A 22,499-nucleotide genomic window follows, 5' to 3' on the forward strand; every position below is an offset into this window, starting at 1 on the left:
GGTGACAAAATTGCAAAATTTCGCGCTAAAATTGAAGTGATGACCTTTTTGCGGAACAAAGAAAATAAAATCTGGATAAAATCTGGATCATCCATGAAAAATCTGGATAATTGAACATCAAAGCTGTCTACCTGGATACATGTTCAAAAATCTGGATAATCCAGCTAAATCTGGATACCTGGCAACGCTGGCTGTGTCTCTGGAAGGGTACCTACCCCACGGTTCCCCTCGATAAATCCGGAACAACGGAAAATTTCGAAATGTCCCCTACTGTCCCAAAACCTATGATAAATTTGTGATCTTTTGAAAAAGGTTTGATCAAAAACGGTGCTGATCTTGCGGAATGGCAGGTAAAAGAATTTTCATTTTTTTCGGCTTCGGAGGGGTCGGGTACGCAAGTGATAATGCAAGTTTAAAATCTACCTATTACTCAGTTTAGAGTAAAAATGAAAGAGCGTGTACGCGAAGATAGTGACGTTTAGGAACGTCAATCGTTTTCAGTTCTGTTTTCGTTTTGAAGGAGTTCGTATTGTTGTGAATTTTGTGACTCTTGCGTTGTGTTTCCCAAGTTGTAACGTGTGAAACAATATCTAGTGATTTATTTTGTTCATTCTCAAACATGAATCACACAGACGATAAATTCGGTGAGTAATTTCTTCTTTTTTTGCATTCTGAAACTATGAATATTTCTCTGACTTAGATGTTGAGCAGTACTTCTTGGGTATTTTGGATAGCGATGATAGCCTTTCGTCTGGAATTGCCGCTATCAAAACGCTGCTAATGGTTCTGGAGAAGACTAAATGTAGGTAGAATCTTTGATTAGACAAATCAAAAAGTCTGTATTGAATAGTGCTTTAAAGTTGATTCATACACTCAAATCTCAATTACAGTTGACACGGTTCAGGAGCTGCATTCGACTATTCAGGCGGCGGTGCAAACAATGAGAAAGACGGACAAACCAATGACGTCGGTTGTGTCTGGAAGTGAGCTATTTTCCCGATTTATCACGTTAGCCAAATTTGACGATAAAACCATGGACGAGGTGCGGCAAATCATGTTGAGCAGAGGAAAATTGTTCTTGGACAACCTACTGGAAAGTCGGCACATTATTGCAAAGCAGGCTACCAGCTTCATCAGCGACGGATGTCGAATTCTTACCCATGCGCGTTCACGAACAGTACGTGATACGCTTATCTTAGCAGCCAAGATGAACAAACGTTTCCAGGTTTACTGCACCCAGAGTTTCCCAGATAACCAAGGGTATGAGATTTGTGTGTTTTAGATTTGCTGTTCTGAATTAAGCTTCATTGTTGAATAATATATCCACAGTGAACAAATGCGTCGCGAGCTACAAGCCGAAGGAATTGAATGTACGCTTATCCTGGACTCTGCTGTTGGTTATGTGATGGAAACCGTTGATCTGGTGTTTGTCGGCGCGGAGGGAGTCGTAGAAAGCGGCGGTATTGTTAATCGAGTCGGTACCTTTACGATGGCAATGTGCGCCCGAGAAATGAAAAAACCTTTCTACGTGCTAGTCGAAAGTTTTAAATTCAATCGGATGTATCCGTTGAACCAACGGGATTTACCAAACGATTATAAGGTGAGCCAATTAAATGGTATATCATAAGAGGAAAAGAGGTTGCATCTATGTTTTATTTCTGCAGTATTCCAAAAACAGCCTTACAGACATTGCCAGAGCGCATCCACTCGTAGATTACACACCACCCCTCTACATTACGTTACTTTTCACTGATTTGGGAATTCTGACACCATCAGCTGTTAGTGATGAGTTGATAAAACTGTATTTGTAAAATTTACGAAGCTATGTTATATATTTTGATAGTGAAATAATGTGTGTTTTGTAATTGAAAGAACGAACTAGAAGTTATGTGATCTTCCAGTAAAGTATGGTTTTCTCTTTGTTAGTTACCCTTGCATTTGTTTGCATTGCAAAAATGTGTAACGATTGTATGAACATTTTTCGTTTACAACTATACCGAAACCCAATTGCCTCGAAAATATTTTCCAGATCTACATTTTTGAATTTTTCTATACAATATTATTGAACTCCCTAGAATATTTGAAGTTCAATACATTACAGAAATGCTGGAAAAGGTTCACGAAGAGCTCCTGCTTCATATTCTTATGTTCGACAAATTTGGGAAAATTAGAGAACGGGCCAAAAAGCCCATGAACTAGACAAATAACACGGGGTTTATAAAAATATAATAGTTTAGGCTTCACTGCACAGTCTTTTCATTTAAAAAGTCTAACTGCAACCAACGTTTAAAAATTTTTGCATTTGATAAACGTTTTTTCAACAAACTTTTTTTTCGTGAAACATGTTGTATACATTTTCATTTATAAGTTTTCAATGGTTTTGCAATGTACCTGCCCCTTATGGCGATAAACTGGCACTCTCTTTTCCTGTTAATGCGCCAGGTTATTTGTGCACGATTCCTAGTGTATGTTATGGGTGGTACAACCGAGAAAACAAATCTCGGGAAAATGTAACAATCGGGAAAACAGAGTCGGAAAAATGGTACAAGAAAAGTAGTTTATTTAGAAAAATGTTTGAGAAACGGGAGGTGAAGACACGGTTTTCGGGCAATGTTACACCTTAACGCTCTATGTTTTGAGTGTTAAAATATGGTGCACGTGAGATAATCACACAGTGAAAATAAGTCTTAAGATTTGAATATTTGTCATTATATTAAATAGTATTGTAAATAAAATTAAAAAAGTTTTTATTGTTAGTCAAACTAAATTCACGTTCAAGATGCGTTCGTTGAAGAGCTGCTTTTTCGTTTCTTTTGCGATCGGAATATAATGAATACTTATTTTAGTTCGATTATATTAACATTGTGTGATTGTTGTTTGCCAATAATTTCCCAAAAAAAGTGAGTCACTTTCGTTTAACGTTCACTGGAAACCTTTCAAGCTTACTTTATTATTGTTTACTGCTGATGAATAAGTCCTATGAATAGTATATCTAGTGTGCGCTTTTTGTTATCGTTTATTATCTTTATGTGTTTATTTATTAGTGAAAATATCAACAGGCCTTTTGTGTCGATCGCTTTACTGAGACATTTTACTGGTTCGTAGCTTTTGAGCGTTGCAGAAAGATGTGTTAAAAACTCCAATAAAAAATCCTATCGAGCAGATAAATTTCTAAACATAAACATAAAAACTCTATCTTATCACAAAATACTTCTATTTTTTCTATCTACAGTATCAATTCCGTACATTGTTGGCCACATTCGAATCAGTGATTCACTTCCTAAAACCTAGCATTAACTGCTCTAATCTATCGATCAAAATCTCGACTTTCAGCACTTACATAAAATCATCGTTGCAGTATGTTATTAACAACTAAAATCTTTCGAAGCGTTTATGCTAAATTAAACATAATTAATCTAAACGATAAATTGAAAATTGAATGCACGCATAATAAAAAAGAATGCAAATGTGTCATAATGCCACATGCTCAAGTGTTCGCAAAGACTTGAAGAAGAAAAGTATTAGACTTCCGTTCGCACAGGAAGAAGTAAATTCATTGCAGACCATACAAAACATTAACAGTCTTTTTCGGCGAATTTCAAACCCTTGTTCGTATTGTCGGTGTTACAGTTTCCAATGAAAGTAAATTCGTCATTTTCAATTAATATTTGTGTAAAATTCTTTGCTTATTGTAGGAATAGAATTTCAGATACGCGAAATCAGATCTACAATATTTTAACAGATTTTCAGTTTTTTTTGCGACGTATGAAACACAGTCCGTTCAAAATTATCGTCGTTGTAATAACTATTATTATCATGTAGCACGTAAAACCTGGATTGAAAAGGAAGTTCAATTCGAGAATAAACATTTATCATCTGGATAATAATCTACATAAGCAAACACATGTGTTATGTAATACGAGCACATTTTTGATTTTTTCTCATACTGTACAACTATTTAAAATTGAATATAGCTTCATACAGTCAAATCGTTACGCCTTTAAGCTTTTGCAGTAAGCAGCACCACCGACAGGGGAAAATACCGGGCATTGGCAGTCGCGTCCGGTGTTGCTTTCTGCCATCGCCTGTTCCGGCCACTGCGACTTGATGGCTGCAACACTCTGTTGCACGAAAGACAGTGTGTTGACCGATTCCTTTGGGGGTTCGCTCTGTGCCGAAAGATTTTCGCTGTTTGCTAGTCCTTGGCGCACAGCATCAGAGCATCCACTACGGTGAAAATTTCATCGAAATGGGGACGGTTTTCTGGTTCGTATGACCAACACTTCAGCATTAGCCGGTACATTTCTGGAGGAGTATTCTCCGGTGCCGGCATTCGGTAACCTTCGTCAATGCGTTCCCGGGCACGAGAATTACTTAGACCCGAGTACGGGGTGTCTCCTCTGCTGAATATTTCCCACACTAAGATACCGTACGACCACACATCGCACAATGAGGTGTATTTACCGAAGTTGAGTGCCTCCGGTGCGGTCCATTTTATCGGGATTTGTTTCATTCCACCGGATACTAAAAATAAATACCAATCAATGTTGATCGCTCGACGATGGTTCGTTTAGAAATAAAAAAAAACCTTACCGATATACTCTTCTTCTTCACGAGACATTCCGAAATCGGAAATTTTAACGATATTTTCATTACCAATCAAACAGTTCCGGGCGGCCAAATCTCGATGGATACAGTTTTTAGACTCAAGATAACGCATTCCTAGAATTGAAAACAAAAATGAATCAACTTTTTTAAAGAAAATAGGACATTCAACCAACCCGCCGCAGCATCCCGACACATGGCCATCAATTGCTTTTGAGTAAGTGTGGCAGCATTTTTACGAAGAAACATCAACAACGACCCGCCAGACACCAACTCCATCACGATCATAATTGGTTGCTTTTGAACGCATATTCCGATAAGTTTCACGATGTTTGGATGATCGTATTGCTTTAGAATGCGACCCTCCTGTAAAAACTTCCGCTTTTGCTCTTCGGGCAGCGTCATTCGACAGGTTTTTACCGCTACAAGTGTGTTCTTCGAGGACTTCAGCTTGGCCTTGTACACATCGCCAAAGTTACCCTATCAAAAGAAATATTGAATGAAACAAATCTACATGTTGGCTTGTTAGCGACTAACTCGTCCAATTTTATCAAGAAGTATCACATCGTCATTGCTGAGTTCCCACCGTTCTCTGAATACTGGCTTGCGGAGTACTGCGCCGGAACGACCTGTAACTGGCAGTTCCGATTGGTACTGATGTATGATTAATTCCTGTATGCTGGGAAATGCTGGACCTTCGAAGCGGAAGTGACCCTGAAAGGTAGAACACAAAGTGAGTTTGGCATAGTGTAGAGTACTTTGATATGAACTACCTCCGCTGTCGTTTGTACGATGAAGTGCTTGTGTCCGTTCCAGCAAACACTGAGTACGGTTTGGCTCTCGTCGTTCCTGGTGGTCTCGCGGACCAGAAAGTCACCCTCGTTTCGCAGCAATCGGACCACCTCCTCGCGTGGTAACACCCCGTGGAACCATTCTTCTTCGTACAGGGGCCGGTTCGTGGAAAGTGTCATCTGTCATGTGGTTAGGAATGCAAAAGAAAGAATCATACATGCAGTGTCATTAGCCTAGTTCAAATGTCGATAAACTTGTGGATTGCCGACGACGGGTCGATCGAAAGGTCAGGTGCGGTTTTCTTGAATGACAAGCCATACATTCAGCGAAACATTTGCGGTTTGGCAGGAAGATGCTCAGGAGCAGCTGTTTTTCTTATGTGAGGGAAGACAACATGCAGGGTGGTGGGCAAGCTGGGTCTCAATAGCGTCATTTTGCGTGCATAGAGTGGGTTATTTTTAAATCATGCATTAACGTTTACACACGCAATCGCCATGAATGCGACAGAAAGAGTTTCGCTTTAGGGTGATTGTGGATTTGTGGATGATTTGATTCAATATCGCTTGGCAATGGATGAATGAATAGGCCTGTGTGCTGGTAATCTTTCAAGATTCGATTAGTAATTATCGTGCTTGAGTGAAGTTTGACATTTACAATGTAAAAAGACATAAAAGTAAGAGAGCTGGTGTTTGGCAGTTTGCCTGTAGACGACGAATAAGACGATTGAGAACGGTAATACCTTTACATTATAATTCTAAATCGTCATTAAATAACTGATACTGTCAATGAATCAGGAATGCCATAAATCCTGAGTTGAAAGCAAGCTTTGGAATCGTAATTGAAGGTCCACCAAATGAGGTATGACAAGAGGTTTGCATAGATTTATTACTGTAAGTCACAACTTTGAAATTTACAGAGTATCTCATAGTACTGTTTTTACAGCGACTTTACACTGCGGAGATCTTTGTTTCATGTAACGGTAATGCTTCCTTTTTTGCAGACCAACGTCTCTTAATGTAGTTTCATTTAACGAGAACTTGATTGCGCTGGTCATATAGGTAAAAACGTTTTGGTTTCTTTTCAATTTTAAACAGTGCCTACCGTTTCAAGTATAGTTGTCCTATGTTCTACACAAACTATATGCACGCTGGGACAACTATGCTTGAAATGGCAGTACAGTCATGTTGAAACATAAATAGTTGTCCTATTTTTTACCGTATAATTAGTCTTACATTATGAGAGAGAAGTACAAAAAAATCTAAACGTTAAGATTGTCACGAAATTGTCAAATTCAAAATGCTTGCAATTTTAAAAAAAAAGGCGAGTGTGTTCCCTGATCTATTGCAAGAAATATTTTGACATGAGACAATTTGTCGTAATTCCACGTTAATCTTGCGGTCGTGCCTCATACACAACCTCTCCCACTTATTTGTTACAATCATGCTTAACATTGCTGTAGTTGTTTTTGATTGAAAAATTTTGGGCCAGTATTTTTTGTTTGACCTTTACGGTGAACTTTTTGAAAGTTCAAAAAAACGTTGTAGTTTAAAAGATTCTACATATTTTCAAAATCTTGTTACTATTGAGTTACTGTTACAATTTTACGCCGACTAATGGAAGGTAGTAGGCCTCTCTTGAGCTTGAGCATGAGCTCAAAAGACTGCACATTTTGTAGTTGCTCCTCTGTGATGGATCTAAGCTAGTGAAGTTGTACAAAGGACTACCGTAAGATGGCTAATTTCGGATTTAGTTATCATCTTTAATGTACAACGTTACAGACGTAAAGTCGTTCAGAGGACCAAATGTTTAAGCGGATTACTATCTCGTGGTATCCAAGATCCGCGCCCGGTTATCCACAAGTCACATGTTGGCTACGGCTGTGACACCCCAGAGCGTAAGGAGATATTGAGCAGCTACAGCCGCTGAAAAAAAGAGACTATCGCTGGAAGAAACGTCAGCATTGGGAGCGTGTTCTTGGGAAGGCGGAGGACTGTCTCTATAAGCACGAAACGTGTCTGCTCCTGTCATGTGCAACGACAGGGAGGGGAACCTGATTAACGATAAATCAGAGGTGGCTAGGCGTTGCAAATAATATTTTAGTGTGCTATTGAACGGCGAGGAAGACAGGGGCGTCGAAAGGAGCAGAATTGATATTGAGAATGATTGAAAAACTATGGAAGAAGGCAGTTAAAGAGCTGAAGAACTGCAAGGAAGCTGGAAAAGACGGCATTTTCGTCGAGTTTCTCAATGTCGGGAGCGAACAGCTGCATCGTGCCATTTATCAGATCATGCTGAAAGTGTGGGCTGATGAGAATTGCCCTCAAACTAGTTGGAGGGTCTCATATGCCCGACTGTAGTACTTATCCAGGCATAACTCTTCTAAAAAGCAAAGCAACGCTACATTACGATTCGGAACTCGACCTTCTGTTTGTTATACACAGACTTCTTAATACGAAATTCTCTCCCGAATCCTGTACCATCGACTGAGACAGTTGAAGGAAACCCGGAGAAGCATGCGATCCGCCATAGACAGCACTGCTGTAGCGCTACTAGATACAATGGCTCCGAATCATAGAAATGACTGGTTTGAGGGCGATTGCAAACAGTCGAGGAGGAGAAAGCAGCAGAAACGAGAATGCTGCAACACCAAATGAGAACAAAAATGAATCGCTACCGACGGGCACAGAACACCCAAAACTCAGTCCATCGAAGGAAGAAGCGCCAGGAAGGGGACCGACATCGCGTAGCGATGGAAGAGCTGTACCAAGCAAACGACACTCGGAAGATCTACGAGAAGCTGAACAGCTCCCGTGTCGCAAGTCGATACTTGCAAGAGTTTAGACGGCAACCTTCTTACAGACGAGTGTGACGTGATTGATACGTGGAAGCAGCACTTCGATGAGCATCTGCACGGCGATGCAGGAGAGCGCGAGGACGGTATGACGAGGATTCTGGTGCACGAGCAGAATACAAAAGGATTTCAGCCCCCGATCTCCTCGAGGTGGAGGAGGAGATTGGCCGGTTGAAAAACAATGAAGCTGCCAGAGTGGACGAACTTTCCGGCGAGCTGATGAAATATGGAGAAACACAGGCTAGAGCCGTGTATGGGTCAAGATTAGGGAGAAAGAACGAGTACGCGAGGAGTGGATGGAAGGTATTGTGTGTCCCATCTACAAAATGGGGCGACAAGCCTTTGCACCATTTGCGAAGCAGTTCGTGGGAATTCATGGATGCTCGCACCATCACGGATCAAATATTCGCGGTTCGGCAGGTTATCCGAAATGCCGCGAATTTAACGTGCCCACACACCATCGATCGAGACTAGCTATTGCAAATTATGCACGACTACGGATTTCTGGACAAACTAACGCGGTTGGACAAACCGACCATGGATCGAGTGATGTGTGTAGTTCGAATATCGGAGGCACTCTCCAGCCCCTTCGAAACTCGAAGAGGTTTAAGGCAATGTGATAGTGTCTCGTGCCTACTGTTTAATGTTGCCCTGGAAGATGTCATTGCCCTGGAGGGATTAACACGAGCGGCATTATATTCCAGAGTCGGTTCAACAATTCGGCTCGACGCATTATGGCAGGTAATAGCACATACCATGGTCTCCGGAAGACGCTTCGATCGAATAGAATTCGCCGCCGCACCTAGTTGACCATCTACATGACCCTGATCAGTCCTTTACGACCATGAGACATGGACTATGCTTGTGGACGCGTTGGTCTACGAGCGACAGGGGTTTGCGTACCATCTTCGGTGAAACACAAATGGAGAACGGAGCGTGGAGAAGGTGACTGAGCCGCGAACTTCAGGAGCTGCTTGGGGAGCCATCTTTTGTCTACAGCGTCAAGATTGGTAGGTTGCGGTGGGCTGGGTATGTTATAAGGATGTCAGACGACTACCCGGTAGAGAAGGTTCTTGAAACCAATATGTCATGGACGAGACGGAGAGGTACACAGCGGGTAAGATGGATCGATCAGGTGGAAGGCGACCTTCGGACTCTACGCAGGCTGCAGAGCTGGCGAACTGCTGCTATGGACCGAGTGGAATGAGGACGACTCTTACGTACAGCAGATGCCACACCACGGCTTGAGACTGTTTGGTAAGGTAAATATCGACATCATTGGTTTTGACCATAGAGTGTAGGAAGATGCCCTTGAATCTCTCAATAGAGAAGCTGCAAGAATTGGGCTTGTCATAAACTCTACCAAAACGACCGGCACATGGTGGCTGGTAGAGAGCGTGGTAGATTGTAGCTGAAGAAGTCGACGAATTTATTTATCTGGGTACATCAGTGACGTGCGACAATGAGGTTAGCCGTGAGATAAAAGGGCGGATAGCGGCCGTCTACGGATTGCCTGACCAGCTGAGGTCCCACTCGCACAAAACTAGCACTCTATAAAACATAGGTTCTGCCGGTGGCCCTGTATGGCCATGAAGCATGGACACTGAAAGAGGCTGATCGGTGAGCTGTTGGTGTTTTTGAGAGTAGAATCTTGCGGTCAATCCTTGTCGGAATACTGGAAAATGGTGTTTGGCGCAGAAACATGAAGTGTACCAGGCATGCAATTCGGCGGATATTGCCAAGCGTATAAAACACGGCAGGCTACAGTGGGCTGGGCGTGTAACTAGAATGCCGGAGAAGCAAAGCAAAGCCTTGGTGCTACATTCCGATTCGGAACTTGACCTTCTGTTTGTTATACACACAGACAACTGTTGGATGTACAGGACAATTGCGGGGCTAGCGCTACGATCCTATTCACACTAACTGTTAGGCCAGCATCGTACCTCGAAACCAACTGGAATGCCGGAAAAATGATCAGCAAAAATTATATTTAGCAGAAATCCCGACAGACACCGTCGACTTCGAGGTAGACCCCGCACTCGTTGGATGTGTGCTGACGACGAGGATGCCCGCATAATAGGTGTTAGAGATGACTGGAGGAAAGCAACCTGAGACTGAGAGATATGGCGACGTAAAGTAAAAGTAAGTAATGTACAACGGTTCAATAGCTTCCGCTTTGTCGGTTGGGTAGCGATGGAAAAATGGAAGTTTACCAATCGCTGTTACCAGAGACCAAGTTTGACGACTATGACGGAAAGGAAGGTTACTTTGTCACGAGTGGTGGATTTTTGTACTTCTACGCTTATATATAGACTCTACTGCTATTCTTTAGCGAGCCTAGTATAACTACGTAAAGAGGTATTCGTTCAACTGGGTGTGACTTTTTTCTGGAATTCAGCATAAGAGAAGAGTCAAATAGGGGGACGGAAGGGAGCTTCAGAAATAAAACATTAGAATAATTTAAATTGTTTGGACCATCACTGAAAGAAATGTAGACAAAAACTGATTTTAAAGAGGGGTATTCCACGAAAAACTCTATTTTGTCGTGTCCAACGTACATACATACATCGCAGTATTCGTTTTCTTTTCTTTAAATTTTTTTTACAAATTCGCTGAAGTAAGCAATCTGGTCTACATTGGAAATTAGAAAAAAAAAATCATATTTGAGTTGATCGAATAACCGAAGGCTTCAAAAGCAAGGTTTTTTTTATGAAACAAATTTGCTTAAAACACTGGGCACACAATTTTTCACAGTCAAATCTAAAACGATCACGATTTTGCGTGTTTAGTTTAGATCACTGTGCAAGTGTGCACTGTGAAATTTTCAAATAAATCTTTGCACCAATTTTAAATACCATGAAGTATAATGCTTTGGATGTGCAGAAACATTTTGAAAGCTATTTCATGAAATGATGGTTGAAAAAATTTTTGAAATTTTGACCAGAGATTCAGTACGTCATAACGAATCGAACCGTGCGACTCCATCAAGTATTTTAGTTACCAAGCGCTTCCATTGAAAAAGGTGTGTGGAACAATATCAAGCGAAAGAAACTTCTGAGTCTTGAACCCCTAAAACGGCAAACTATGGTTTGTAACCATTTTTTGGCATAGGTATTGTCATTTAAAGTACAGTTCTTAATTTTTCCTTAAATTAGACGGCGTAAAATTGAAAATTGGTCAAATGCACAGTGTTTTATTTTGCCGTTTTCGTGCGATTAATTAAATAGCGTTTCAAATGTTGATTATAGCTATAATGTATGTTCGGAAAAACTTTGAAAAACAGGCGAAAAGGCTACTTACATACTCTTACATACCAAAGTGTGTACCTTTAATTGAAAGTCTGAAGATAGTTATTTCATCGTATGAAACTGCCACGTGCGTAAAATTGCGTAATTATGAGATGGTTGAGGTGAAAGTTTTCCCAAAAATATCGAAATATGTCAAATAACTTTTTTATTTTAGGAGATAAAAAATAACGAAATTCGGAAAAATCTGAGAAAAAAGTTATAACGAAAATTGTGATTTTCAGTACCTCTTCATGGAAAACATTATGTTGCTCGTAATATATAAGAGATAGAAACATGATGTCTTCGGCAAAGTTTCGTGGTTTGAGATCACCTAAAATTTTGCCGAAGACACCATGCGTCTATCTCAAGCCGATAAAAAAGTAAATTTTCTATCTCACTTTTAGGTGGATTGATCACTCATCTTCCTACATATAAAGATGTATTTTCGAATATCTTGAAACTTCTCCGAACATACATTGTGGCTATAATCAACATTTTAAACGCTATTTAATTAATCGCACGAAAACAGCAAAATGAAACACTGTGAAATGGTTCAACAGTAATAAACTTAAAAAATTGGAACCTTCTGAAAAAAGTCGAATAAAAAAATATTGGTCCAAAATTTTTCGATAAAGGAAAACTATAGCCATTTTGAGCAATATAGGAGCAAAACAAAGCGGATAAAGCTTTTTTTGCAAAGGATTGCTATATTACTTTGTGATTCATATCGTAAGACGTTTGACGTATGAATACAACTTAATTATGACATGGATGGATGAAATATTTTTTCACAGTGTTCCAATTCAAGTGAAAAACTGAGTTTTTGCCGGAAACAGTATTAAAAAAACACAAATTACATAATTTGGATCCTGAAATAAAATATGGGAGCTTGTTTATTTTTTTATTAATTTTTTCCCAAAAATATCTACACTGAAGAAAATTATAACCGATTGAATTCATCACACATTACTTTTTCAAAACTAACTAACATTAAGGGTGCTTCGAAACTCTCATTTTATTTTAATACACGAGGAAATATAAAAGTTGGCTTCCGGCAAATGTGTCATGTTTTTTTTGTGTGGTACAAGGACTTTTATGTTATTTTTTGGATTGTACATAAGAAAAATCCAGAAATTTAAAATAAATATCGTGCAATTATATAAAAAACAGGTAATCGTTTCATTCGACCGTTATTGGTCGGACATTTCGGAACATTGCGTAGTTGAGCAGTTCCACAAAAAATGTCCAAGTTCTAATTTTTTTGAAATCGCCATTTTTGATTTGGCTGAAACTTTGCATAGACGTTTCTATAGGCAAAAGATGCTATTTTGTGCTCCTGGTTTATTTTTTTGAAACACGACTTATTTTTGAGAAGCTATTGAAAAATGCTATTTCGGGAAGGTATTGATGATTACAAATATTTGAAGAGTCAAAACGGTTTGTTTTATCGGTGTGACGATGAAAATTTAAGAAAACTACAAAAGGATAGTTAAACATTGATGGTTGTCTGATCATGTAGAAATGAGAAAAAAGTTGGGATTTACTAAAAAAAATAAAACCAGAACGATTTGTTTAATTGATGTGATGACTTCGGTAAAGTTGTAGAGAGTGACTTTGTCCCTCCATATTCAACTATACACCTTGAGACAAAGAAAATGAGAAAAAAAATGTTAAGGGTGGCGAAAACCAGTAAAATCGGAGAATGTCAGGGACCTCATTTTTAAAACTTTTTTGTCACTCTGATTTAATTTCTGATTAAATAGAATAAAAAGTTTTTAGAAACCGACTTTTTTAAATCCTGATTTTTTTCTTAATGTAAGCTAAACATTGATAGTTTTTTAGAATAGTTGTTTGAACTAAAAAGAGCTTTTCCAATTCACGTGTAACCGAACTTTTCAAACGTCATGTGTCAATTGTTTCGTGTTTTGTGAACCATGAATTACGGCCTTAAGCAAGCAAAATACATTTAAATGTTGTCGAGGATTGATTCAACTTTGGGTCTAACAAAAACGTGGTAGCATTCTTCAAACTGTTTTGCAACAAACGCAAGCATTAATCGCTTACCAACGATTTAGTTGCCTGGCTTATTTTCTATACGATTCAGCAATTCGTCCGAGACGATAAATTTTCGGTAGAAAGTAAGAAAAAAACACATAGATGAGAAGTAAATATGAAACAGTCCGTTATATACACAAGGTTAGCGTAACACTCAACGTTGTTAAACTTTGAAGTACATATTGATTTTGTGAAAAACCGAAAAAAATATTTATAGTTTTTTTTTAAACTTTCATAGATCACAAATCGCTGGCGGCAATGCTTGCGTGCAAAATGTTGTCATTATTTTACCATCAGCATGGTCATGATTCGTTTCTTCCGTACGGGTGCTCTTGGTTGGTAGTTGCTGTAGTGGCTATCCGTATCGTATGACGAAGATGTACTCGATGCCGTCGTGCTAATTTCTGTGGTACCCATTGGCCTTCTTGCTTGTGAATTTTCACCTATTTTTTTGTTAGTTTCGCACTTTGCTATTATTGCATCACAATCAGGCACGGGTGTGGACCAATTTTACACTCCCACTCGTATTGGGTTTAGCATGAGGTGTAATTTACCGCGACGAAAATGCTGCAAGATAAATGTCTTATGACGAAAAACCTGATATTACTGATCGCGAACGTAAAATATTTCACGGTGGAATTTATTCCGTCAGAAATGTTTCTGTTGCCCAAAATCAAGGGCAAGCATAACAAGACAGCACTTTGCGGCACGGCCGAACTATGCTAGCATCGAAAGGGAAATTCTCAGCTAGATTAGCACGAGGCAAAAACTTAACTTGCAATATTTTAAACCGCGAGCTGAAAGTGCTAGGTCAAAACTAAACGTAAGGAAGAAATTACGATCGTAGCAGAACATGAGAAACTCGTACTACTACAACAATCGGCTCTCTTACGCGCACACTTAAGTAATACGCGAATGTTTATTGCGCTTCTGTTGCTCATTTATATTTACAAGTGATGACAGACAGAGCTTCCGTTGCCTAGCGTTGGCTATTCTGAAATGTGTCCATATTATATTCGTACGTAAATATAGAGTGGAATATAATATTCCCCTGTTCCTATACCTATTATAGGTACCTTTCATTCGGACCGAAGTTAAGTACGTTTGGACCTAGAAAGATGCATGTTGGTAACATTCTCATTCAGCACCTACTCGAAATGATTGGTGCAGTTTCTACTGTACAGGTGCACTGAATTATTGACAAGCGTCGTTAATCAAAGCTAGTATATATATATTATATTAAAGATCAGTTGGTAGTGATTACGAGCTATCAAAAGCGTTAAATTTAAAATTAAAAACTGAACTACAGTATAGTTTATCAAATGGAGACGCCATGTCACCACTAGCGGCGATGTTACACTGCGTCTCCATTCGATGCTAGAAGCATGCAAAACTACAACACAGCTGTATCAATACTCACACCATCGCCATCGTTATCATCACTAGCAGTAGAGGTGGTAGTAGTAGAAGTAGTAGTAGTAGTAGCGTCATGGGTCTTAATGGTAATAACATCAATTTCCTCATAATCAAGATTTACCAGCTCCGATACACACCAGCGTTCGTCATATCCGTTCCCCGGCATTGCACCCTCCCCCTCCAAATCATCCCCTTCTCCACCGTGGCTGCGGCAGAAGCGTCCCCCGTTGGGAAACTCTTTGGTAAAATCCAGTACCGTCTTACTCGGGTGTAATCGCTGGAAATGACGAGTACAGGCACGGCAGAGCCTTGTGTTCTCTATAATCCTTCCGGCTGGAACATCGGGGCTGGGTGGCGGAGTGTTGGCTAAAAGTTTTGGCATTTTCTGGTGCAGCTTCGTAAACCGAGTTTTCAAATTGTGTTTATTAAACAGCGAGGAAAGCTTCGATGCTGGTGCTTGCTGTATCGTTAGTGCGCCTTTAGTGCTGCAATCGGTGTCGGTAGTATCGAAACATCGACCGTCACTTTCGATCGGTAACGAGTAATGTGATTCCTGCATTTCACTAATGGTTTTTCCGTTGGACCGAAGGTGTTCCGGTGTTGCAGGAGCTGACCCGGAATCCTGTCGGTTATCGGAGAATATAAATTTGATGGTAGTTAGCCTGTTGGCGTCTTTGGCGCTAATTAGGTCTAGCTTTTCCTCTTTCCCAACTGTTTGCTGACGTAGGGCTATGTTCAGTGAGGAATCCTTAACTTTATTAGTGGAGTGCATTATCTCTCGGAAGGTCGACATTACTGTGCTCGAAAAGGAAGGAACTTTAGAAGCGTCTTCATCTGTAGAAGCGCTTGCTGGTGGACTGGACATTTCATTTAGTTTAAATTCGTCCGTGTCCTCCGCAAGGAGCTCATCTTCCGAGAATGTATGATTGCGATTTTTACTGCGCTTCTTTTTCTTTTTCTTCTTTTTCTCATCTTGGGTATCTTGGGGAGTTCCCACCAGTCCGGTTTCGTTCTTCATCAGTTTGAACTGATCATTGTCGTGCTTTTTCAAATTGGTTACTTTACTTCGGAATCTATTTGCAAAACTGTTTCCCTGTTCATCTACTTCATCTAACTTTGGCTCTTTTTCAGCTTCGGAAGCAGAGCTTTTAATTTTGATTTTCTTCTTTATCTTATCACGAAAACTGGATTTCTCAGGGTTTTTACCATTTTTGGGTGTTAAAAATATTTCTGAATCGTCTACGTTTGCTGGAACATTGATGTAGTCGTTTTCTTCATTCTTTTTCTGGAGTAACTTTTGATCCAGCTTATTGTTCAACTCGTCGATACTATCCAAATGAGCGTCAATTGATGATTTCAAGTGTCTTCTGGGCTCTTCATAGGAGTCTTCTTGAAGTAAATTATTTTTTGAGTCGTTCATTTCGTTGGCATATAACTCATCCGAAGTGGACTGATTTTCCGGGGAATTTAGGGAATTCAATAGCATAAGTTCACTTTCCTCATTTCCTTTTAAACGCTTGTAGCTACCTACGGCATCCTCGCAGCCTATTAGCTGCTGATGCGGAAAGTTATCGCTTTCGAACATTAGTCTCATCAAACAGTTAGTATTACCGCTAGCTGCAAATGTAGTGGTAGTGGCAGTACTAGGAATAGTATTAATGGTAGTAGAAGCACACTCAAACTCAGTCTGCAATAGGTTAGCTTCCATATCGACATAGGTGTTAGTGGACACACGGTTCTCCTCATTGGAATGGTTAGTATCTTCTGGCGTCACCGACGGGGGATCGACAGGTTCAAAGTACAAATTCTCAACACACTGCTCGGAGGGCACATCACAATGAGTGCTATTTACCGTAGAAAAACCCTCGCTTGGATCGGTTTCGTTTTGCTGCCGATGCCCACTGCGTGGTGTCGCTACCGGTGTAACGGCGGAATCTTTTATCGCTAGTAGTGAGGAGGCCGATGCGGGCCCAGATTTGCGCCGAAATTGATCCCGGATTAGGGAAATCACCCCACCGGCCGGTCCTTTGGATGAAAAAAACGGTACGGTGGAGGCGTTGTGCGAATCCTCCTTTGTTGCGATTGAATTTTTTGGTTTTTTATGATTGTTTGATTGCAACCAAGCACCAAGTGAATTTAGGGAGAGAAAGACAAAAAGAAAGATACATAAACCATCACCAGCTATTACCCAAATATTGAAGCGTTGAAAGCATTGGGATCGAGGTAGTGCATTGTTGGACCTGAGTGTTTCATGGTCATCAACTTTTTTATACAGATTTTTTATTCGTGAAAATATTTAGAAGCAGTCTATTGTTACCGAAAGTAAAAAAGTGTGTGAAAAATTCGATCTTTAATTTTTTTTTATCTTCAATGTTTTTGCTTAAAGTCATTTTTCATTATTATAGCGATAGGATTGGTACTATTTAGTTTGAGGTTTTTTAATCAACAGAAATCTTACTAGCTTTCCTGGAATAGTTTGCAGTATTTTTATGTAGGTATTTTTGTGTTATGATATCAGTACAATTTTTTCGTTATTGCTACCATTTTTTATTAGCTGGCAGAAAGTTACACGGACCAACATTCGCATACATCGAATCGCGGAAAAACGCTGTAGAAGATTTTCTATTTTGGTAATCTCTATTGAAAATTTGGGTAAAAGTAGTATAGAGTGTATTATAGTATAGAGTGTATGTGAGTTTACACTGTATTTTTATTGCTGTTTGTTTCTTGAAAATTGGAAAAAAATGGCGTCATCCGAAAAGCAAAGTCACGTGTTGATTCTGTACCTGGAAAACCCTCAACTGTCTCATCGGAACTTAGGTAAACAACTCAGAGTCATGCAGTCAACGGTGAGTCGTATATTTGAACGTTACTATGAAACCCTGAGCATCGAACGGAATGAGAAATGCGGTCAGAATGGAATGCGAATTCTTCCGTCAGGAATGTGGCCAAAACGTTGAATCTGTCCAAGGCTTTCGTTCGTTCAGAGAACCTAGGACCGGGAGGGAGGGCAAACGTACAAACTGCAGAAGGCTCCAAATCGTTACGAACTGCAAAATACGGTGAGAAAGCCACGTGTCCGCAGGCTGTACACCCAGATGCTGACGAAGCCTTATTGTCTCATAATGGATGATGAGACTTACGTCAAGGCGGATTTCTGGCAGCTTCTGGAGCTACTGTTCTTCAGTAGTTTAGTAGTTCTTGGCCAGTCCATCTAAGCACTGAAGCGCCAAGTCAGCGCCTTACTTACGACTTACCGAACTGGTAGTCAACCAACAAGAGTAAATTCAACTCCTCAAGCGAACCGGTCAAGCCAGCCAACCGGGAAGCGAGAAGATCATCGAATCGTTGGCCATGCAAATTGACGATTTTTGCTACGATCTTGGCGGTGGAGTGTTTTTCGCCACATGGTTTGCTCGCTACGAAATTTCTTTAAGGTCGACGGTAAGAATCCAGCGAAGGTGAGGCTACTCTTGAGAAAAATCGGCACCCAGTTCCACGAGCGGTACGTAAATAGTATCCTGCAAAAGCATCCCCGCGATTTTGGCCTGGACGAAAAAGACGTTAAGAATGAAGCAGACGATTTTTCGAGTTATGCTGCCTCTGTGAACAAGCATTGCGAAGCATCCAGCTCACCAAGCTCACTGACGACCAACTCAAGGCGCTACGTTTTGTTTGCGGTCTACAATCTCCCCGGGATGCAGACATCCGAACTCGATTGGTCGATAAATTAGAGCCTGAAGAGAATGCTCCGCCAGCAGACGGCACAAAGCCCACCTTGGAAAATCTCGCCGGGGAGTGTTATCGGTTCAACAGTCTGAAGTAGGACACCAAGATGGTAGAGAAGCCCGTTCCGGAAAAATCCGTCATCAACGCCGTTTTTACCAAGCCTGCTAAGAAAAAGCAACAAGTGCAAACGAAAGGGGCATAAAAAATATTACTGGTCATCCGCTGAATCAAAAACAAAACCAGCAAAGAAGTTCGAAAAACAAAAGTACAAGGCATTTATGAAGTCAAAAGGGATTTCAGTGAAACGCATCGATCTTCAAGTGAAGAGGAAATACGTTACCGTTGGAATCAATGGCAAAGAAGCTGTCCTTTAGTTAGATTGCGCTTCTGATATCATCAATATTTCTACGCAAACCTGGAAGGCGATCGGTAAACCAGACATAAAAAAGCAAAGCCGTGGTGCTACATTCCATATCGGAATTCGACCTTCTGTGTTACTATACACAGACTTCGCAGCCGACTGTTAAATGTACAGGACAATTGCGGGGCTAGCGCTACGGTCCTACTGACACTAACAGTCTCTCTCGAGCCGGGACTCGAACATACGACGACTGGCTTGTTAGGTAACCAGACATCAGCGAAACTAAAATAACCGCCATCAGCGCTTCCGGAGACAAGATCGACATAACTGGTGAGTTCCTTGCAAACATAACCATCCGAAGGGTGACAAAAACTGGCATTGTCTATGTGTCGTCAAGCCCGGATTTTAATGTCCTCGAAATTGAACGGAGAATTACGGCTGATAGAGAAAGAAGCTTTGGCACTGGTTTTTGCTGTGACACGATTCCATAAGATGTTATTCGGCCGAAAGTTTACCTTCCAGACTGATCACCAACCACTTCTTAACGTGTTCGGGAGTGTAAAAGGAATACCGGTATACACGGCTAACCGGCTCCAACGTTGAGCGCTTACGTTGATGCTGTACGATTTTGACATCCAGTCTGTGCGCACTGAAGACTTTGGACACGCTGATCTCCTTTCACGAGTAATGAAATGCTATTCAACAACTGACGAAGAGTATGTCATTGCTTCTGTCCGAATGGAAGCTGATGTCAACACCGTTCTCAGTGATTCTACTTCAAGTCTTTCTGTAACATCTGAAATGATTGCTACTGAAACATCAAATGATCCTGTTCTCCAGTCGGTGGTGTTCCATATCAATGAAGGTTGGCCCAATCATTCCAAAGCAATTAATGATCCAGTTGTCCAACAATTCTTTATTCGCCGAGACAGTCTGCTGATCGTCCAAGGTTGCATTATGTTCGGCGATAGAGTCGTTGTGCCAAACGGCTTCCGCAAACGCATTCTGCGGCAACTACGTCGAGGCCATCCGGATATGGAGCGAATGAAATCCCTAGCATAAAGTTTCGTGTACTGGCCTAACATCGGTGATGCCGTCGAAAGATATGTTCGATGCTGCAGACCCTGTGTTAAAGCTGCTAAATCACCACGCAAGACGGAGCTGGAGTCGTGGCCCATTCCATCGAAGCAGTGGGAACGAGTCCATATCGATTATGCTGGCCCGATTAATGGATACTACTACTTTCTGGTAATTGACGCATATTTAAAATGGCCAGAAATCTACCGCACTCAAAGTAAAAACACAAAGAAAACGTTGGAAATGCTAGACGAGTTTTATTCAAGGTTCGGCAATCCTAACAATTCTCGTTTCGGATAATGGTTCGCAATTTGTTAGCGCCCGGTTCAAGCAATTCTGTGAAGAAGCTGGAGTCACCCTCTTAACAATTGCGCCCTAGCATTCACAGTCTAGTGGACAGGCTGAGCGCTTTGTGGACACTTTGAGAAGAGGACCCAAGAAGTTACGAGAGGGATGAAATCCAGCAAATTTCTGACATCCTCAACCTTTTTTTCCGTTTACTGGTCCATGCCCAATCGAAGTGCTCCTAATCATAAGTCACCTGCAGAGCTTTTTCTAGATAGACCCCTCACCACTACACTGGATCTGCTTAAACCTCGAAAATCGAGCACATCAGCTATAAACAGTAAGCAGAATAACCAGTTCAATCAACGCCATGGTACCGTCCAGAGAGAGCTTTCTGTATGTATGCTGTACTTCTGGACACCGGTCGTCTCATCCGTTATCATACGAATCAGCTACGACAGCGTCATCTGGAATCTAGTAGTAAAGCTACTGAGTTAAATTTACCATGGACCGTGCTGCTTGAGGAATTTGGAATGCAAAATCTGTGTACTCCATGTCCTGATGAAACTGCCGATCCTGATTCCGCCTGAAATGCTGCCCGCAGTGCCACACTCAATTCAACAGTTGCTTGAAGTATTGCATTCTGCCGAACCAACATTGGGCCAAGGAAGCACCAGAAGTCGTTGAAGGCATCATTCCGCAGTGCTCTAATCAACCCGTTCGTAACCGAAGGCTTTCGGCATGGCTCGGATCTTACGATCTCTTATAAGGGGGAGATGTTCCACCGCAATCACACTCGAAGACATTGACCTTAGAAGCCTATGAATTATTAAGCTGGTTGACAGCACAACTTTTTCTGATCTTATTTGTTCCAACCTCCAAAGAATATAGACGTTAAAGCTACAACCAAGTCTTTTATCTGTTAGAGCCTACAACATATATGAACAATAATATAATTGCAATCATTTCGAAGACAGCTATGCTTTACTGGACCACTGTGCGTTCCTCAGTGATGGTTTCGTTCGGTTTCGACAGCTCATAATAATTAACCCCTTGACTTGATCCTACTAAATACACAGCATACCCTTCGCAGCGTGTATATTTCGCCAAACCGACGACGTAGCAAATGACCGGGTAGTTCCCATGGAGTAGTTGTTCACAGGCGAAAACTCGCCGCTCACCGTCCTATGGCTTCAAATCATAAGGAACCCAAGATCCTTGTTTCTGAATCATTCCCAAAGGATACCCAATCAGAAAGGCAAAACAAAAATGTAACAGAAGCTGTTAGTTTGTTTTGACAAAAACTATTAAAATTGGGTTTTCAATTTGATCTCGTTAGGTGTTAAAATAACAGAAATTATAACAAAAATGATTTTACTTGTATCAAACCTCTATCAAACTTTGTTACTAACATATCAGCTATTTAACAACATAAGATATAATGCAGAACAGTGGAATACCAACCATTGTTAGAAACAACAGATGTTGATAGGGACAAAAAATTAGTTAACTTGTTTCAGAACAACTCATTTCAGGATCTGTTATTATAATTCATTCAGGTCCTTTTTTTTTTTCAAGAGCATATGGTAAAATACAAAACCGTATTAAAATAAATCATTTGTATCTGTTATTAATAAAATTTTGTAATTTTCTAGTTATGCACTTCTGATCGGGTACAATCGCTTGGAAATGGCAGGGCGGGTACCTCCTCATACTCATACGCACTTGCTGCGTTCTTAGACTTAGAGGGAGCCGAAGATGTTGTGATTCTTTTGAGGGGGAAATTCGACAGTAAAATATAGGAAAGAATGCGTACCATACTTTAAAATGGTGTAGACAAGATGGGCTGACCATTAACCCCTCTAAAACAACCATTATTCCAAGGTACCTTCCTAAAGAGCCTGAAATTGGGTGAGACTACCTTGGAAAAGTTTTGGATCAGAAACTCAACCGGAATGCACATATTGAATTTGGGCGTGTAGCAAAGCTTTTGGGGATTTGGGGATTAAGGCCAAGTAAGATTTACTGGTTCATCAGGCAA

At 40.6% G+C, this 22,499-nt stretch overlaps 2 protein-coding genes across 13 annotated transcripts in view; one reads left to right on the forward strand and one right to left on the reverse strand.

The window, feature by feature from the left end:
• Positions 1–484: 484 nt before the first annotated feature.
• Positions 485–1,851, forward strand: LOC129729508 (translation initiation factor eIF-2B subunit alpha). 2 transcript variants are annotated; one of them, XM_055688165.1, is made up of 5 exons: positions 485–644; positions 701–802; positions 891–1,260; positions 1,330–1,600; positions 1,665–1,851. In XM_055688165.1, exons 1-5 carry the CDS (start codon positions 620–622, stop codon positions 1,809–1,811), a joined length of 915 nt encoding a protein of 304 aa, XP_055544140.1. In that variant the 5' UTR covers positions 485–619; the 3' UTR covers positions 1,812–1,851. The 2 variants fall into 2 exon arrangements, with proteins under 2 accessions (XP_055544140.1, XP_055544220.1); XM_055688245.1 differs by having other exon boundaries at positions 507–644; positions 712–802.
• An 842-nt stretch (positions 1,852–2,693) lies between these two features.
• Positions 2,694–22,499, reverse strand: part of LOC129728740 (tyrosine-protein kinase Fer) — a 102,798-nt gene continuing 82,992 nt past the window's right edge. For 5 of the 11 annotated variants that reach the window (XM_055687369.1, XM_055687318.1, XM_055687220.1 and 2 more), the window contains 7 exons: positions 15,011–17,077; positions 13,600–13,626; positions 5,379–5,576; positions 5,143–5,319; positions 4,782–5,085; positions 4,594–4,722; positions 2,694–4,524 (listed from right to left, as the gene is read on the reverse strand). In XM_055687369.1, coding sequence (XP_055543344.1) covers positions 4,196–4,524; positions 4,594–4,722; positions 4,782–5,085; positions 5,143–5,319; positions 5,379–5,576; positions 13,600–13,626; positions 15,011–17,077 — 3,231 coding nt within the window. In that variant the 3' untranslated portion in view covers positions 2,694–4,195. Of the gene's footprint in view, positions 4,525–4,593; positions 4,723–4,781; positions 5,086–5,142; positions 5,320–5,378; positions 5,577–13,599; positions 13,627–13,881; positions 14,938–15,010; positions 17,078–22,499 lie in introns of those variants that run through there. The other 6 variants (XM_055687526.1, XM_055687703.1, XM_055687584.1 and 3 more) reach the window with 6 other exon arrangements.

The sequence above is a fragment of the Wyeomyia smithii genome, chromosome 1 (assembly GCF_029784165.1).
Source record: "Wyeomyia smithii strain HCP4-BCI-WySm-NY-G18 chromosome 1, ASM2978416v1, whole genome shotgun sequence".
NCBI lineage: Eukaryota > Metazoa > Arthropoda > Insecta > Diptera > Culicidae > Wyeomyia > Wyeomyia smithii.

Bases quoted from the DNA above. Each gene is read 5' to 3' on its own strand.
- LOC129729508 (XM_055688165.1), top strand. From the start codon at position 620: ATGAATCACACAGACGATAAATTCG. The intron at 645-700 runs GTGAGTAATTTC...TCTCTGACTTAG, and splicing joins TCACACAGACGATAAATTCG to ATGTTGAGCAGTACTTCTTG. The intron at 1,261-1,329 runs GTATGAGATTTG...ATATATCCACAG, and splicing joins AGTTTCCCAGATAACCAAGG to TGAACAAATGCGTCGCGAGC.